Genomic DNA, 18,605 nt, shown 5'->3' with positions numbered 1-18,605 from the left:
TTTCCACATCTAGATTGAAGAGAAAGGTGTAGCTATAGTCTCCATGGTTCTTAGGCAAAAACCTGCGCCGTTGTCCCCAAAGTGTGGTTGAACAGCATGATTCATCTTGGAAAACGAAGTCGTAGTCTTTACGCAGGCACTCAAGGGTAACAGCCTGGTACTTTCTGCCCAGGGTTTTAGTTCCTCTTTTATTCTTCACTTTTCCCCATGATTTTATAGAGACACTTTTGCTTATGGTATAATTTCCATCCTACGCGGGGGTTAGCATTTCTCAGGAGCCTGACAGTTCTGCGGTTTCTGGTATCCTACCTTCCAATTCAGTCACAGCCCTTCCTTCAAACATCTCTTCCCCCAAAGCCCACTGACAAGACATGAAAACAGAGAAAGTTTCCGAGAAGAAAGGGAAGAAGAGACTGTGGGGCATATAGAGTGGGAGCGCCCATTGAAGAGGTGCTCCCTCTTCTTCACATCTGGCCTTTCTCCCAGCCACATCTGCCCCTCGTTGTCACCCTTTTCCCACAGTCGTTTCTTTAGCAAGTCTTACATCCAGCCACCACCGCAGGCAGAGTCTGTGCCTCTGGCCCGGGATGGCTGATGGAACCAGAACATTCATCACACAGCTCTGCTCTCAAGCCTCGAGGATCACTTTCCAAAGTGCATGCCCCATCTGCAGTCCTGTCTTCTCGTGAGCATGCTGACAGTGTCCTACAACAGGAGCTGGGATGTCTTTCCATGCTGTTAGGAGAGCTTTCTGAAATTTTTCTATCATTATCTTTTTAGAGGAGTCTTAAACTATAGGTTCTAGACAGACAGGGACTGGTCTTTATAGCTTGGAAATCACCCAGCAAACCCTTAGACCCACAGGTACTCAACAAATGTGCTGTAAATGGATGGAAGGGCACGTGGATGAATGAAAAGCCTCCTCAAGGAAAGAACCTAGCATTTAAAATGAGAGTTTTAACTTAGTTAAGGCTGCACGTCTTCACTCTAAGGTGCAGAGCTCTCCCTCGAATAGTACAGAGAGAGCAGGGCAGGAAGTCTGCAGAGTTTAGCACAAAGGGGCAGACTGAAGACAGGTGTGGCTGGAGTCTGCCCTGCGTTCTACATTCTTACCTGGAACAAGAGACACTTTCAGATAATTTGCATGAAAGTTCCACAAATACTGAATGATGTCATCCCTCTACTCAAGGCACTCTGTGACTGGCTGTCCTTAGTCTTGACTTCTCTAGTTTGGGGACTAAGTTGAGTTTCTATCAATGGCTATCAATCAGGTTGGTCAGCAATGTTTCTTTGTATTTTGATTTCCATCTAGGGCATTAGGAACAAAGCCTTCTTGGATTGACAAGTTTATTAGAACTCTCCTGCGGGCCACAGATGCCAACGTGATTGCAGTGGACTGGGTTTACGGCTCTACAGGCAACTACCTCTTTGCTGTGGAGAATGTGGTCAAGCTGAGCCTGGAGATCTCCCGTTTCCTCAGCAAACTTTTGGTAGGTAGGGAAGGTTTAGGTTAGTTTTGTACAGGACGGAGTATCCACAAAGAAAAGGACCCCCCTTGAGGTCAGAAGCAGGAGCAGAGTCACTCAGGAAGCTGGTGGGTTTTCAGCTTAAATCTGGGGCTGAATTCTTGAGGTATTGACAGGCAAGGTACTGAACCTCCCCAAGGTCCCCAGTCCCTAGTAAAACGTATCATTGCACAACAAATATCGAATGCAAAATTTAGTAGTCCTTCCCAATAAGTGACATGGTCATTATATACTTTGTAGTGAGGGAAATTGGGGGTGCAGAGTCAAAAAGAGAGAGAGAGAAAGACAAGAAAAAGAAAAGGACCAGTGATTGATGGATGAGAAGTCACTGTGGCCCAAGTGGAACCCACTGTCGACCATTGTCCATTCCAGGAGCTGGGTGTGTCGGAGTCCTCAATCCACATCATTGGTGTCAGTCTTGGGGCTCACGTTGGAGGCATGGTGGGACATTTCTACAAAGGCCAGTTGGGACGGATCACAGGTGAAAAATTTTCCTCTCTACCTCTCCTTTCGGTGAATACAGAGAGAGATCACTTCAGAGACACCCGTGAAGGGAGTAGAGGGGGTGCTGAGCCCACATCCTTAAGCTGCTAAAATGGATCTATTGTTGGCATAAAATGGTGTCACTGTTTCATGATCTCCAGTGTCACTATGAGAGCACATGCATTTATTTCCAAACGTAGGACACACTTATAAGATGGGTTGTAATAAGCCATAATTGGGATTTGGTGTGAAAATCTCCCCAGACAGTGTTTACCTACAAACACAGAGGGGTTTATAATTCAGTCGTCACTCTCAGTAAGGATGGGGGCTGTCTGGTAAATACCCTACCTTCTTAGTTCTTCACTTGGACATCTCTGAATCATGACTCACAGAATGCTCCAGAAAGGTCCTATGGGATGAAACCAGTAGGCCCTGGTTTTGCCAAATTGATGATACTGTTATGTTCATTTTAGAGCCAGAAAACTGGGCCACAACAGAAAACAGACAATGGAGTGTGTGGGGTTTCCTGGCTAAAACGATCCTGGACTGCGTCTTCCCATCCTTGGTTCTGGTTGGATGATTCTATGAGCTACACTAGAGGGACTGTTGGGGAAGGCAAAGTGTAGGTCCATGGTGTTTCTCAGAGTTGAGAGGGAAAAAAGGGTCCTAATAACAGTCTGTGTTTATAGGTCTAGATCCTGCTGGACCAGAGTACACCAGAGCCAGCCTGGAGGAACGCTTGGATGCTGGAGATGCCCGCTTTGTGGAAGCCATTCATACAGACACTGACTGTGAGCTGGGCGATGTGCCTGGGATGAGGGAGAGCACATGGGACAGGGCTAGGATGCTCGCATCTAGTGGTGTGGTCCTGGCCAGAGAGCCCTGCTCCTGGCAGAGCTTCTGTTTAATAGTGAGGAATGTATCAGGATGATTTTGAAGGGCTCCTCCAGCTCCAAGATCATTCTTTGGCTGCCATTGTCATTGTCATTGTCATTGTGACCATGGTGATTAGTAGTTTTATTTTAAGCTCCCAGTGGGCAGGAGGACTCTCACTCACAGGCTAAAATTGTTTGTTTAGTAATTTCACCGATTCAGCACCAAACCCTGTGCCGATGGGGCATTGCTGTCTGGATGACAGATGGGAAAATCAGGCTGCTTTTTTAGGTTGTCTGTGACTTGTCCCTGAGGACAGGGTGGGGGCATTTCACTCCCCAGACTCACAGGCAGGTCAGGATTTCCCTTTTCCCCAGAGGACAAGCCTAGTCCTAAGTCAAGGGAGAGAATCCCCCTTCCCATAGTTACACCCACAGGGAAGTTCACCTCCACTCAGTCCAACTTGTCTTTCTGACCACCTGGGAAAGGAGGGAGACAATCACCCTCATTTCTACCAGAAATCAGATGTCCCTAGGATATACCCTGTGCTCGGTACTACTGCAGTGAACAAGAGAAACAATGTTAGTTCTTGGCCAAAAGGGCTTACTATTTAAGGGAGAGAGATGTCTGTGTCTCATCCCTTTAGCTCAAAAGACTTCTAGCATCCAAAGCACACAGGCATAAAGAAGCCCATGCAGTGATATTGTCCAATCCCTGTTCCTACCTTCACTGCACAGATACTCACCAGGAGCCTACAAGCCTGGCTTTGTTGGGTTAACTTATCTTGCTCATCACCAAGGTAAGGTCCTTTGCTTAAGGGGAGTCAAATTCATGGAGACAGAGACACAATGATGGTTGACAGAGAATGAGGGAGGAGAAATGAGGAGTTGGTCCTTAATATAAAGTTTCAGTTTGGGACAGTGATGTTTAAGCAATATAAGGAGGTGATAACTTCTCAATATAAAAGTAGACAATCAGTAAATGCACGGAGCTGTCTACTTAAAAATTAAGATGGCACCTTTTTGCTATGTGTATGTTATCATGATAAACAATGAACCCATTGTATCCACAAAAACAATTTAAAAAAAATAAAGTAGAACTCGTCCATCCCCAAGCTCACTAAATATGTTTCATGTTAGATTCAGAGTTCCCTGGCTTAGGCCTCTCTGGCCTTTTGAACTTGGAATTTTTTTCTGTATGGGATTAAAAATAAGAATTCTGCTTATTCAATCAATATTTAGTGAGCTAGGTAGCCAGTCCTGAGAATCAACAATGAATAAGGATACGAAGTTAGGCAACTGTCCATTTATTCATCCAATAACTATTTATTAGCTCCTCACTGCGACCAGGTATTGTGGTAGGTACCAAGGACTCAGAAGAAAGACAGCGACAATAGCACAAGGGACAGGAAAATACCTGAAGGCTTCATCTGAGGAAACAGACCAGATGACAGACTGTTCCTATCACATGCGTGTGGTCATTACACGTGTGTAAGGAAGGGTGCTGACTGCAGAGGGGCCTGCTTCAACAGGCTGAGCAGGATGTGTGCAGCAGGCAAGGCTCGGTGGAGGAGAATGAATCAGCCTGCGGAAGAGCGAGGGGAAGAGGGACGAAGCAAGGCCTGGATGTGGACTGTGGCTTGACTAGTTCTAGAAACAGAAAAGAGAACCATGTGGTTAAATGTGTTGTTTGTTGATTTTATCGGGCAAACCTGGGTATCCTATAAACTGGCTCTGGTGTGCTTCCTCTCAGCCCGGTTTGCCTTGTGACGTTGCACAGCCCATTGGAGTGAGGAGGACACTGACTCCCAACCGCCCTGATGCGGACCAGGAAAGTATGTCTGAAACAGAGACTAACAGGGTTCCGCCCCTTTCAGATTTGGGTATCCGGATTCCTGTGGGACACGTGGACTACTTCGTCAATGGAGGTCAAGACCAGCCTGGATGTCCCACATTTTTTCATGCAGGTCAGCAAGCCAGGGAGAATTAGTATTTACGTGCTCCACAAGCTGAAACTCACCATGGTTCACCCTGATCAGCCAAGGGTGGGCCACGTGGGGTCTTTCTGATGATGCCCTCTGTGTTCTACAGTGTGGGTCACGTGGGGTCTTTCTGATGATGTTCTACAGTGTCTTGCAATTTATTAGTTATCGTTGGAGCCCATTAATTCTGGAGAGTTGTCTCTAGTACTGGAAGCTGACCTCATGTTTGTGCGTCATCCCATTTTATGTTACACTCTGCCATGATCTAACATTGATCAGGCCAGTAACACCTATTCCTTCCCAAGATGTGATCTGTGGCAAGACCCATAGGAGCTGCACCCTCTCTAGAATGGAGCTGTGGCACAAGCAAGACGTCGGATCAGAGCTTCATGATGAAGGCTCACTTTGCCCAACACCATACAGTTCTCTTTTTTCTTTCCTTGTCTTTTTTCTTGCCTTGTCTTTTCTCTCCTCTTCTTTCCTCTCCTCTCCTCTCCTCTTCTCTTCTTTCTTTTCTTGTTTGTCTGTTTTGAGACAGGGTCTCTTTTCATAGTCCCTACTATCCTGGAACTCACTCTGTAGACCAAGCTGGCTTGGAACTCACACAGATCCAGCTGCCTCTGCCTCCAGAGTGGTGGAATTAAAGGTATACACTGCTATACCCAGCCTCCAAAACTATCTTAAAGATAATTTTTTAAATCATATTGTCACCTAAATATATTCTTTTGGAATTCTCTTTTTGAAAATATTTAGCATGTGTTTTAAATTATAAGTATATTTAAATAACAAATATATTTAATATCTATTTTAAATAATACCAAATCTATCAAAAGCTAAGCAACAAAGATTGTTCAGCCTTACATTTTTCTTAAGATTAAAATCGATATACTGGCATTTTTTTTGGAAATATTAAATGTTGATTTCTGTATGTTTGTAGTAGTCTCTTATTTCACCAAATTCTTAATATTTTAAGGATTCTTTTGTTTGGTTTTGAGGTAATATCTCATGCTATAGTCCAAGCTGATTTCAAACTCCCAGCTGTCCTCCTGCCTCAGCCTCCTGCACCATCATACCTGGCTTCATTTTAAGGATTCTTTTGACAGTTTTTTTTAATCAAATAAATACTTCTTTGTGCCATATTTACTGATTTTTCAAAAATGTGCCTCTTAGAAACCTTTACAACACTTAAGCACTACTGATTAGGAAGCGGTTTGGTTTCAATGATTTTAGAAGCTCTTAGTGGCATTTTAATTTATTTATGATGCAGTTTGAGAAGGGGCTAGCTAGCCTGTCTCAGTTCCCTGGTGATGCTACAAGGAGCTTGGCAGTAGAAAACATCCAGACCATAGAAGAAAGGAATGTGAACACAGTTCATCCTTAATTGTCAGTCCAAAAGAGAATCCCGTGATGCAGGGGGGAGCCAAATGACCCTAAGATCCTATAGCTGTGGCTTACTCCTTACCTTTTAGCTCCAGACTTATGTGGACTTGAGCATGCTTGTGTGTGTGTGTGTGTGTGTGTGTGTGTGTGTGTTGCATGCACAAGAGTGGTTGCAACTTTTAAATCGTAAATAACCAAGACTGGGGATATGATTCAGTGGTTAAAAGCACTGGCTGCTCTTCCAAAGGACCCAGGTTCAATTCCCAGCACCCACATGGCAGCTCACAACTGTCTGTAACTCCAAGATCTGATACTCTCACACAGAGATACATGCAGGCAAAACACATAAAATAAAGAAACATCAATGCACATAAAATAAAGAAAAATAAAAGAATAGTAAATAACCACAATCAAATCAAGTTGGGGTAACTGGGTTACTTGGAAAGTTCTTTGGATCAGTTTCTGGGCCAGGTGAGTTACAGCACGTATACTTCACAAGGCTAACCATGAATGGCTGCTGACTCTAGGCCAGGGGTTCTCAACATGTAGGTTGCAGACCCCTTGGGAGTTGAACAACCCTTTCACAGGGGCCATTTAAGACCATCAGAAATATTAGATGTTTACATTATAATTCAAAACTATGGTTATGAAGTAAGCAACAAAAATGATTTTATGGATGGGGGTCATCGCATCATAAGGAACTGTATTAAAGGGTCACAGCGTGAGGAAGACTGAGTACCACTGCCCTCAATGATCTCTTTGCTGGGTAGGAAAACTGTTTTAGGAGTGTTGATGAGGAAGATATACAGGCAGAGAGGCAACTGTCTAAGCTGTAGGAGTGGTACCCCCAGCTCTGTGTGCTCCCATTTTTCCAGAGAGTTTGCCTAATCATGTAAGAATCAATCTCAAATCAAGCAATTGTCTTGGCAGGCTATGTTTCTCAGGAAGGTTAAAAGTGAAAGAGAGATCAAGGTAACCATGTCCATTAATGTCTCTAAAGTGTGGCTCAGGGGGCAGCCCATCTACTCACAGGCTTCTGTGCTCTAAAATCCAGTAGAGGGATAGTAAATGGCGGGGAGGGAGTTTCCGCCGGTCAGGGCTGAAACTTTGTTGTGGCTGTTGTCTCCTCTCAGGCTACAGTTACCTGATCTGCGATCACATGAGGGCTGTGCATCTCTACATCAGTGCTCTGGAGAACACCTGCCCCCTGATGGCCTTTCCCTGTGCCAGCTACAAGGCCTTCCTGGCTGGAGACTGTCTGGATTGCTTTAACCCATTCCTGCTCTCCTGTCCGAGGATTGGTAAGATCTCATCCCCTTGGCTTCCCTTGGCAATTTAGGAGAGTTCAAGGACTATTCATTCACCACCTCTTTTAGTTTTAAATAGTTTAAATAAAAAAACTATTATTTTTTTCTAGCATTTTATATATGAGTGCCATATTGACATTGTCATTTCTTCTTCCCCCTGCTCCAAAGACTCCTGCTCTTCCTCCTTCTGAAGTTCAAGACCTCTGTTTCTATAATCATTATTGTCAAACACACACACTCACACACACACACACACACACACACACACACACTTGCACCCCCCACACTTACACACACACACACACACAAAGTCCATTAGTCTTATGGACATGTGCTTAGGACTGACTACTTGTGTTGTAGGAAGCTGCTTGTTCGTTCCCAGCTGCCCAGACCAGAAAATAATCACATCTAAACTGTATTATTAAAATCACTGCTTGGCTTATTAGCTCTAGCTTCTTTTTGGATAGCTCTTACATCTTAATTTAACCCATTTCTAGTAATCTGTGTATTGCCTCATGGCTGTGGCTTACCAGCAAGGTTCCTTCCAGTGTCTGTTTGTGGTGAGGCTACATGGCTTCTCTTTGACTCTGCCTTCTTCTTCCCAATATTCAGTTCAGTCTTCCCCGCCTAGCTCGATTCTACCCTATCACAGGCCAAAACAGCTTTGGGCTGTCGACAGGTGCTGTTACTGTGCATGGCTTGTTTAGACAACCACGTTGTCAGAGCACTTCTGACCTAAGGCCAAGAGTCTACCCATCTGGGAAAAGAGCTAACCATGAGGTGTTCAGCCTGCTCTCACCTGGAAGATGGCAATTTTTGTTTGTTGTCCCCATACCCTTTTAAGTGATCCCTGATGTCATTCTGCTCTCTGTGTGTGTCTGGTATATATTCACAGAGCTGCACACAGGTCATCTTTAGAAATGGGAGACTGTGGTGGCCACAGGGCATCTGGGAAAGGCACGGTGACTAATTGCTGGGCAGCTCAAGTGTGTTTCTGTATGATCCAGACCAGACTAGGGAAAAGACACTAAGGAAGCTGAGGAATGAGGCCTCCACCTACTCCTGTGGAGACCACTGTACCTCATATCCTAGGGGGTAAAACTCTAGGGAAAATATAGCTCTTTCCTGTTTCCACAGTTTTCAGCTCCCTACCATCCCTGGCTGCCACTCAGAACACAGCAACGTGTCATTGCTCATACGGTGACATGGTAGTAGCTTGGAAAAATGTGAAAGGCAGTCAGTGATGTGGGATTTCCCTCTGTATGTTGTGAATGTATTTTATTACCATTGATCAATAAAGAAGCTGCTTTGGCCTAGAGCAGGGCAGAATGTAGCAAGACAGGAAATCCAAGCAGCTATAGAGGAGGAAGGAAGGTGGAGTCGGAGATGCCATGTAGTTGCTGAAGGAGAAAGATGCTGGAACAGTACCAGTAGGCCACGGCCTCATGGATTAATAGAAATGGGTTAATTTAAGATATAAGAGCTAGCTAGAAAGACACCTAAGCCGTTGGTCAAACAGTGTTGTAATTAACACAGTTTTGTGTGACTATTTGGGTATGGGCAACCAAGAAACGAACAATCAGCCTCCACTTACAAGATAGTGTGCTGTAACAACACACACCAGCATTGTTTCCTCCCCCATGGTCAAATGTCTGGCCTCCCTTCTGAGATGATGGGCCAAGTGGTTTAACAGCTGCTTCTCACTGCCCATTTCTCTCTGTTCTCCCTCACACTGAACCTCATCTCTAAATACACCCTTCCAAGTATATTATCCAAGGTTCTTCACCCTGCAGGTCTTTGTCCTAAGTTTGATCTCATTCCTGAGCATGCTCTATCCAACTGTCATCTTCCAGTCTTTGGAGCAACGGGATCCAGGTGCCGTTAAAGCAGCTATGATATGAATTAGTTTTCAAGTTAGACACAAAACATTACGTTTCTTACAATTACCTGCAAAGAATGAGTCAAATGAGGGCAATGAGAGGACACAGCAGCCAGACTCTTTCCATCAAACCTGAAAACCTGAATCACACTCCCAGGATCCACATGGCGGAATGAGAGAATTGGCTACCTAACCTACCATAGCTGTTCCCTGACTTTCACGTGTGTGTTGTAGCATGCTAGTGTGCCCTGACTCCCCCAACACCCGCACAGACAAATAAATAATTTTAAAAGAAAATAAGTGAATGTATAGAACAACCCGGAGAATGCACTCTCTGTTGACGTTCGTGTTTACACCCCATTGGACTTTGTTTGGCTCTTGGGGCCCATCACACAGTGTGAGACAGAACACGGGAGACAGAACACATGTGCAGTCGAGTATCTGCAGAACAGGGGGAGCATGAGTGAGTCCACGCCTGCCTGGAGACTGTGAGTCCAGGAAATGTCCTTCTCACAGCTATGCCATCTTTGCTTCTTTATTTCCAGGACTGGTGGAACAAGGTGGTGTCAAGATCGAGCCACTCCCCAAGGAAGTGAGAGTGTATCTCCTGACTACAGCCAGGGCCCCATACTGTGGTGAGCAGGGAGGAAAAAGGAATACTTGTGCTAGCGGGAGGATGGGGATGTCCAGGCTTCCCACGTGGGTTGCATGTAGCCCAGCGTAGGAGTCCAGATGGGAAGTGATGGGTTTGGGCAGAGGTATCCTGGGAGGTAGTCTCCGGCAGAACCAGAACTGTGAGAATGGATCCAAGCAATGCCACAACAGGGAGGACTTAGGACTCAAGAGCATCTCTCTGATTGCGGTTTCTCTCTCCTTCCTCTCCTCACTGAAATATGTGCCCTACTGGTTATGATAGCGCACACTTTTAATCCTGGCACCCAGAATGCAGAAACAGGAGGATCTCTGAGTGTGAGGCCAGTCTGGTCTACACAGTGAGTTCAGGACAGCCAGGGCTATGCAGACAAAGCTTGTCTCAAAATGAAAGAAATTAAGGAAGGGAGGGCGAGATGAATGGAGGGAGGGGAGAGGGAGGGAATGAGGAGGAAGGAAGGAAGGAAGGAAGGAAGGAAGGAAGGAAGGAAGGAAGGAAGGAAAACCTTTGTTTCTTTCCTAGGGGTACCGTGACTCTGGGATACCTGACTCTTGCCATCCTCTGTATGTCTTTCCCCCTCCTGGTTCCCACACGACACACCTCTCACTCTAGCGAACATCCTGGATCAGATCCCCTGAGGATTCATGACCTCTGCCCCCTTCTCCTTCATAGACACAATCTAGTTGATCACAGATACTGCTTGCTGCTTTCCTTTGAAGCGAAGATGCCAATGATTACGAAAGGTGCAAACTTAAAGCAAAAGTTAGTCTTGGAACCAATGAAATACACAGACACTAAGCCAGGGCTCTTCTTGTGCCATTTGTAGCTGCACAGGGGTGACTACACTTCCCGGTTTGTGCTCATTGTCTTGGGGCTCTCCTGCCTACCCCACAGTGTGTACAGGACAAAAGGATGCTGATTTGGATGATAAATTATACAGTTCCCTTAATTTGAGCTGATTTTCTCATTAGCTTGTGTTACATTGTTGGAGAGGCCTGTGTGACGACAGCCTTCCATTTACCAGAAAGGCCCAGTGTCATGGGATTTGCAGCTCAAAGCTCAGACTCTGTGGCCACACAGGCCTGGACTTGAATCACAGCTTCTCTGCTTTCCAGTTGAGTAACTAGGAGCGAGTTACTTCACCTTTCTGAAACCCAATATCCTGCTCTGGAAAATGGGAACAATCACAGGACCCACACACGCAAGTCAATTGTGAGAGTAAACTAGGGTGGAGGAAGTCAGTGCCGTAGTGACTCAGAGCCAGGCACCTAATCCTTCCCTTCCCTTAGGCAGGGAATCTGAGACCTAGATGATGATGTTTTGAGCTCCACAGATATAGCTATGTCTGAGGAGCATAGTGGTCTCCAGTCAGGTTTCCATGACAGGAGGGTCTGAGAGGCAGTACCTGAGACACACAGCCCGGTGAGGAAATCAGGATTCAACACCAGGTCTTCTGACCTGGTGACATGGAAAGCCATGTCACCTCACACCACCACCCTCGGTTCCTTGTTCCTCCTTCTTGTCACTCTCCTGGCAGCAGTGCCATCAGGGGCCAACAGTAAGGCTGTGGTGTGTAGTGGCAGAGGCAGGGCTTCTGAGACCAGATGACCTGGCTTCTCATTCCGGTCAGGGCAAGTTGGCAGCAACGTGAACAGGCTCCTCTGTCTGTGTAGCTAAGAATACACTGGGTAGGGAAGCCGGGGGAATCTTGGGGGTTCTGGGTGTCTTAAAGGTCCCCGCTGAGGCCATCACAGACCTGTACATTTCTGGTTCCGTGTTGTTGCAAACCCCCAGCAGCATAGTCCTATCTGTTCAAACACCACAGAGGGGCACAGGCAGGAAACCAGCCAGTGTGGACGCCTGCTTGCTCCCAAACTCTGAACCTTTTTCTAAGGACAGACTCAGAGTACCACCCTTGCTCCAGGCCAAGCAAGTCTGTACCGCTTAACTAGGCTTCAGTGGGGCCACGGGCCAGCTCCAGCTCTCCAGACACTCTCAGGCCATCATGGTGCTGGGCTCCCACACTCAGCCTGCATCCACCTCAGCAGTGCTCTTCAGAATGGTTGCCTCTCCTCCCCTCTTGATTTCTGCCGGGCATGTGCCCAGCAAGGGCTGATCTTCTACCCAGTCATGGTTTTAAAAACAGTATTAGTTTTCCCTTGTGGAACAGCTTTTCGGTCCGTTGCATCTTTACCATTGTAAGGCAATGGAGGGACAAAGAGCGTCCGCGTTTAGACAAGATGGCACGGGTTGCCAGCATCAGGGCCTGGCCTTAGGTTCCTACCCTCTGACCACCCACTCAGGGCTCCGGGTGCCACTCTCTGAGTCATCTTCCTGTACCAGTTCCTATTCACCCAGCAACAGTCCAGGCCCTCCTTGGGTTTCTAGGGCACTGCGGAGAAGAGAGAAACAGAACCGAAAGAAAACGTCTTGGCAAACATAGAAAGAGATGGCATACACTTCATGTTAAACCCCCTGAAGTTTTCATAAGTCAGCTAACTTTTTCCACACCACAAATATCCAGCCCTATTCAGAAATCTTACCCATTCCATAGCAATTCACACAGAACTGACAGAAGCCATGCGACTGTCTCTTTGGAGGGGACAGGATCACAGGGTTTTGTCTCATGAGTTCTTAGTATGTTGGCATTTGTCAAGGAGTGTGTTCCTAAGCCCCCTGGGCTCGGATGGATACCACGGCTTCTCTAACTTAAGCCTTGGTAGCTGCGTCCATTGGCTCTTTCCCCAATGGTCAGAGGAGAGAGCACAGGTCGGGAAGGGTAAAGGGTTACATCTCTAACCATCTTCCCATCATGGAAGGAGCCAGGGCAACTAATGGAGACCAATGTGACTGCAAAATACTCTCAGATGCCCCTTAATAAAGAGAATGTGTTAGTAGCATTGCAGCCCGTCTTTACCCTCCTCTCCTTACCAGACAGATTATTTCACGTTTCCATGAGTCAAGATGCTCACCTAGTCTATGTTGATGATACCCACCTTGAGAGCCCTAGGACCTACACTGCTCAAGGGAGGGTCAAAGTAACAGCCACCAACACTGTGCGTGGGAGGGGGAGAGGGCGCTGTGTTTTGTTAAATAAGTTGTTTATTTAGCATATGTCCTTGTCTGAGCTATTATAACAAAATATCCGCGCCTGGGAGATTTATGGAGAACAGAAATCTACTTTCTCAGCTTCTGGAGACCAAGAAGGCCAAGGTCAAGATGTTGATATTTGGTGTCTGAGGACTGTTCTCTTTGCTTCTAGGATGGAATCTTGCTGCTGTCATTGAGTCTTTACTTAATAGAGTGTAGAAGGGCCAAAAGGTCCCTAGATAAGTACTTCCATCCCTTTTATGGGGTACTGATTTATTCAGGAAGCCTCTTGGGCTCTCGTTGAACCTGATTGGCTAACAGCACACCAGAAAGATCTGGGGATCTGCCTGTCCCACCCCTACCAACCCCATAGCAGCGGGTTTTCTGGCAACTGCTGCCACACCCCGCCTTTTGCACGGTTGTCGGGGCTCCAAATATAGGTCCTCACGCTTTCACAACACTTGACCGTCTCCCCAGGGATGACGTTTAAATGTGACTTTGGGGGGGTGTCGACATTCAAACAATAGCAGTATATGAAGATTTCTCTTGGATAGTCTCAAGATTCCATTACTGCCATCAAGATGGGCTAGCAGGTAAATGAGACTCTCGACAAGCTTCCTGACTAAGTTATTCCCTGAAACCCAGATGGAGGACGGGAGAACCAGTTTACCGCAAGTTGTGTTCTAATTTCCACAGGCACCACATGGCGTGCGCGCACACACACACTAAGTAAACTCAAATGCAATTTTATATACATTACGTCACTGCAATAAAGTCACCAAACAGGGAGGAGTGAACCACTCTTGCACTCTTGCATGACAAGCAATTATTAGAAACTAACATTTCCTACATGTCCCCTAGGTGAGAACACTGTCCTCAGGCCTTTGCCTACATTGATTCACCCCGGTCCTCACTCCGGCCTGTGGGATAGCTACTTAACTCTTTAGGAACTTTGTCTTTGAGGAAGCCGAGGATCCGTGACAACTAGTAACCTGTGCCTCCCACAATGCTTTGGAGCTAGAGAATCCCAGCCATGCCCTGTTCTGTGGGTTTTTTCCCTCTGGCAGCTGTGCTGTCTGCCAAGCCTTTGCTGTGCTTTGGTTTCCTAGTGCATCATAGTCTCGTGGAGTTTCATTTGAAGCAGAAGAGAAAAAAGGACACCAGCATCGAGGTCACCTTTCTTAGCATCGGTACTACTTCCTCAGTCAAGATCACCATGTACGTAAGTGTCCCATACGGCTAAACCCCTCTTTCCTGTGTGTTTACACCCAAGCCAGGCACAGTGTGATGGCTAAAGGCTGGGCCTAGCCCACCAAGCTGGGGACAGTGGCCACCATAGATCTACTCACAGATACAAGCTGTGGGTTTGGGACTGGCACCCCCGCCCCAGCACAGTGTATTTCAGATACTGAGAAGCAAGGCTAGTGGGCAAAGGTGATGAGCAAGCAGTAATCCAGCTCTGAGCAGGAAACAGTAGGATCCAGGCGGAACTGTTTTAGGGATAGCAACAGGAAGGACAGGTAAGCCACAATCCCTTGCAGGGGTCACTGGAGTCTGAAGAGCCTCTCCATGGAAGCAGGAGCAGGACTGGGTCAGTTGCCTGAATGGAACCTAAGGCCAGTTAAGTATGAGGTTAGAGTCCAAAGGGGTGGTTCCAGTGAATCCGATCATTTCCATCCCTCTGGGGGGGGGGGGCAGATTTGGGTCCCGGAAGGTGGTGGGACCAGACTTGGATCCAGAGAACAACGAATGACAAATTCGGGGCACAAGCCTGGCAGGGGATGGGAAGTCGGTAACAAGGGTCTATGTTTCTTTAAAAAGCAACTGGGTTAAGTTACTCACAAGCCAGCAGCAAGCTGTCTATCATATATCACTGGTTCTGTCAGGGTCCAGTCAGAAAAGCAGAGCTGACGCAGAGCAGACCCCCAAAAAGGACGTGACAGAGGAAACTAATCACAACTGCACTGGGAAAGCTGAGGGAGATGGGAGGCAGGAGAGCCAGGGGAGAGATGACCCCAGTAGGGCCAACTTGGCAAAGCCAGAGGACTGCTTCCCACGGAGCCTGATCACAGCGGAGGCTGCTGGGCAGGAGCCGGAGCTCCGCAGTCCTAAGGGTCGCCCTTCCACAAGTCCTGCCCAACCCAGAGGCCCTCAGAGGCATATACCTGCCTACCAGGGTCAGCCCTTGCCAGAATCTGCTGAGCAAGTAACTGCAGACAAAGGTTTGCAGAGTGAACTCAACGCAAACGGGAAAACGATCCGCAAACATACCTTTAAACATCCCCTGGTCCCCTGTACGGAAGCTCTGAAAGCACAGACAGCGCCCAAGTGGGTTCGAGGGTGTCACAAGAGGGACAAAGGATTTGCAGCAGTGAGCTGGACAGCGGGTTAGTGAGAACCTGACATGCAGGTGTGCCTGGAAGAGAAAGCCAAGGCGTGGGGTCTTAGACAAGAGAAGGCTGGAGAGACAAATCAGGTTGGAAGGACAAATCAGAGATGGGGGTTTCTGTCCCAAGAGGAGCTTGGGGAGCCCTAGAGCATACAGGAGAGTGACCGACGTCAGCTCTGGGTGGGGAAACATTCTCGGGTGTCCTGCTGAACTGTGCTATGAGAGAAGACAAATTCCACCAGGAAGAGATCATTTCTCCTGAGCTCCCAGACATCCAGCCCCCAGGCCGAGTTCTGTCTGCAAACACTGCCCTTCCGGGCCCCACGGCCACATGAATCTGCAGGTACTCGCAGCAGCTTGTGAACTGTGGTGAGACCAGAGAGCCGAGAACTTTCCACTGTATCTCTTCAAAGCTGCTTCCAGAATGGCTTTCCTCTGTCTCTCTAAGCAGTTCGTAGATCAGTGGGATACTAGCCGGACTGTGGCACAGACTCACTGGGTCTTCGGGAGAGACTTAAAAACACTGCTTGCTCCCACGGGTCATTGGAGAGCCTCTGGGCACAGCACAGCTGAGCCTCTGAGCAGTGCTCAGTGGACCTCACTAGTGCTCAGCCTTTACTCCCGAAGGAAGCTGCCTGTCTCTTGAAGAAAGACACTTTTAAAAAAAAAATTAAAATATCAGAAATAAGAAAGATGCCTGCCAGGAAGAAGTGTGTTCTTTCCCTACTTTCTATTGCTTTGTAAAGCCCCAAGATTTCCTTTCAGTTGGAGAATTTACCCAGGCCAAGCCACCCACACGAAGCATCTTTCCTATTCCTTCTAATTTATAAGGCCTTTGATATGAGCAGTTTCTTAAAGGGAGCCACCCTGCTTTTCACTGACATATTTTAAAACACTTCTGATCAGGGCAGCTTTTCTACTTAGAGTCTTCCTGCAAAATGAGGAAACCAATTGTAGCTAATTCTGGATGAGAAGAAACACAAAGAAGACACCGTCACTCTGAAAACAGAAAGAAAAAGGAAACTGGACTGGCCTATATCACCTGCTGCCACACAGAGAAGCAACTGTACCCTGTTCTACTCCCTCTTTCTCAGAGTCCCTACTGCCTTCGAGGTCAGGGGGAAGAACACAGTCCACTGACCAGGCTCAGGCAACCAGCTTTTCCCACACCACAACCCAAGGAAGCATCTCTCTTTGAGAAGGGGGCTGTCTCAGGAGTCTTAAACCCGAGTGACCTCAATGGACAGCAAAGGGATCACGTGTGAAGTCCCTTAAATAAAAATTTGTTGACTTTCCAACAATTTAAAAAAAAGTAACAAGTATTCCCTGGGTTGTGTTCAAAATTGTTAGTCTGTGGGTAGAAGGGCCAGTGAGGGTTACACAAAATGTCTTCCTCTTCAAGGAGCCAGTGCCCCTCAGGACAGCCACCCAGGTTTACCAGCAGGGCCCCTTGGATCGAAGGGGAAGTAAAGTTCAGGGGTTCAGTGCCTCATCCCCTTCCCCTTTTCCTTCCAGACCCAGAGAGCAACTTGAAGGGAGAGGAGTCATTGCCCACCCCGACCCGCAGTGCCAGATAAACCAAGTGAAACTCAAGCTCCAAGTTCCCAGCCGAGTTTGGAAAAAAGACAGGACTGTGGTCATAGGAACTTTCTGCACTGCCCCTCTGCCTGTCAATGACAGGTGAGTCACAGAGCCCCACCCCCAGGCATTCCCACAGCCGCACCGAGTGCGTTCTGGACACTAAGGGTGTTGTTTGATGACGCTCAGACTCGCGTTAGTGATAGTCGTCTTAGAAGAGGGATTGACTAAGAGCCTGGGCTTTCCTGAATCTTCTGTAGGGTCCCATTGAGTTGAGAGTTCTAGGGAGGAATCTTTAATTCTCCTCCCAACGTTAATACATGAAACTTTCACATCTGCTTTATGCAATTGGCTTGAGTTAAGAGTTTATCAGAACAGTTATCATGGTGCGTTTCTCCTCTCTAGGCCTCCACTTCAAGTGTGTCATTGGCTACACTATGGTGTGGGGTCTGGAATCTAAGAGCGGGCGTTTCCATGATTAGCTTCCCCACCTTATGATTAGCATCCAGAGGACAGGAATAGTCTTTATTGTAGGTAGGTGTAGACTTCTTTCACTAGATATGGGGGACAGGAAAAGCCATGCAACTTCTAGCTCTTTCTCCTGGTAACCAAGGACCTGCCTTCTGTTGCTCTTCACGTACAGCAAGAAGACAGTCTGCATATCTGAGCCAGTGAGTCTGCAAGCAAGCATGCCTGTTTTTCAGGACCTGAAAATAGCCTGTGTGTAGCCCAAACCTACGCAGGAGGCAGTGGCCTGGAGTTTCAGAGGGCAGTGTGGCAAGAGCTATGCTTGTGGGCACCTTATTCCACTCCTCTCCTACCAAGGGGGAAGGCCAAGTTCGTGGTGGTTTCCCCATAAGCAGTTGCTGGGGAGGGGACAGATGACTCACCTTACAGAACTTGATCTCCATCCACGGCTTACTCGGCTTTTTATAGACACCATTTCATTCTCCCTGTTTCTACACAACTGCAATTGTCTCACATCCTTAGGTATTTATGCTTAGGATTCAATGGAAAACATACGCAGAGAAATGTTTTAAATAAACTATATGGAATATCTGAATCATTTTGGTTATTTTGTTGAAATGTAATTCTACTACTACTACTACTACAACACAGTTATTTACAGGGCCACCGAGATGACTTATTCATGTGAATGCATACTCACACACACACACCACACACACACTCACATGTGCACTCACACTACACACACACTCACATACCACGCACATTCTCACACACACCCACACACCACACACACTCCACACACAACCCACACTCACACACACTCATACACACACCACACACTCATATACACACCACACACACCACACACACACACACACCACACACACACTCGCACACACTGAGTACTTAAGCAAGTAAATAGTTTTAAAAATGAAAAAGTGACGTACAGAGGATCTGCAGTTTACCTTGGGAGAAAACGTTCATTTTGTAATGGAC

At 47.0% G+C, this 18,605-nt stretch overlaps 1 protein-coding gene across 2 annotated transcripts in view; it reads left to right on the top strand.

Moving 5' to 3' along the window:
• The window catches only part of Pla1a (phospholipase A1 member A), a 34,844-nt gene extending 16,643 nt beyond the window's left edge, over positions 1-18,201 (top strand). For both annotated transcript variants that reach the window (XM_050148711.1, XM_050148712.1), the window contains 9 exons: positions 1,313-1,490; positions 1,899-2,007; positions 2,699-2,800; positions 4,759-4,848; positions 7,377-7,544; positions 9,975-10,064; positions 14,281-14,389; positions 17,076-17,240; positions 17,782-18,201. In XM_050148711.1, coding sequence (XP_050004668.1) covers positions 1,313-1,490; positions 1,899-2,007; positions 2,699-2,800; positions 4,759-4,848; positions 7,377-7,544; positions 9,975-10,064; positions 14,281-14,389; positions 17,076-17,240; positions 17,782-17,866 — 1,096 coding nt within the window. In that variant the 3' untranslated portion in view covers positions 17,867-18,201. The remainder of the gene's footprint in view (positions 1-1,312; positions 1,491-1,898; positions 2,008-2,698; positions 2,801-4,758; positions 4,849-7,376; positions 7,545-9,974; positions 10,065-14,280; positions 14,390-17,075; positions 17,241-17,781) is intronic.
• Positions 18,202-18,605: the final 404 nt, after the last annotated feature.

Source organism: Alexandromys fortis, unplaced genomic scaffold (assembly GCF_014885135.2).
Source record: "Alexandromys fortis isolate MF-2015 unplaced genomic scaffold, M_Fortis_MF-2015_v1.1 scaffold_4, whole genome shotgun sequence".
Lineage (NCBI taxonomy): Eukaryota > Metazoa > Chordata > Mammalia > Rodentia > Cricetidae > Alexandromys > Alexandromys fortis.
The sequence above is the reverse complement of the archived record's forward strand: the minus strand, read 5'-3'. Positions and strand labels throughout refer to the sequence as shown.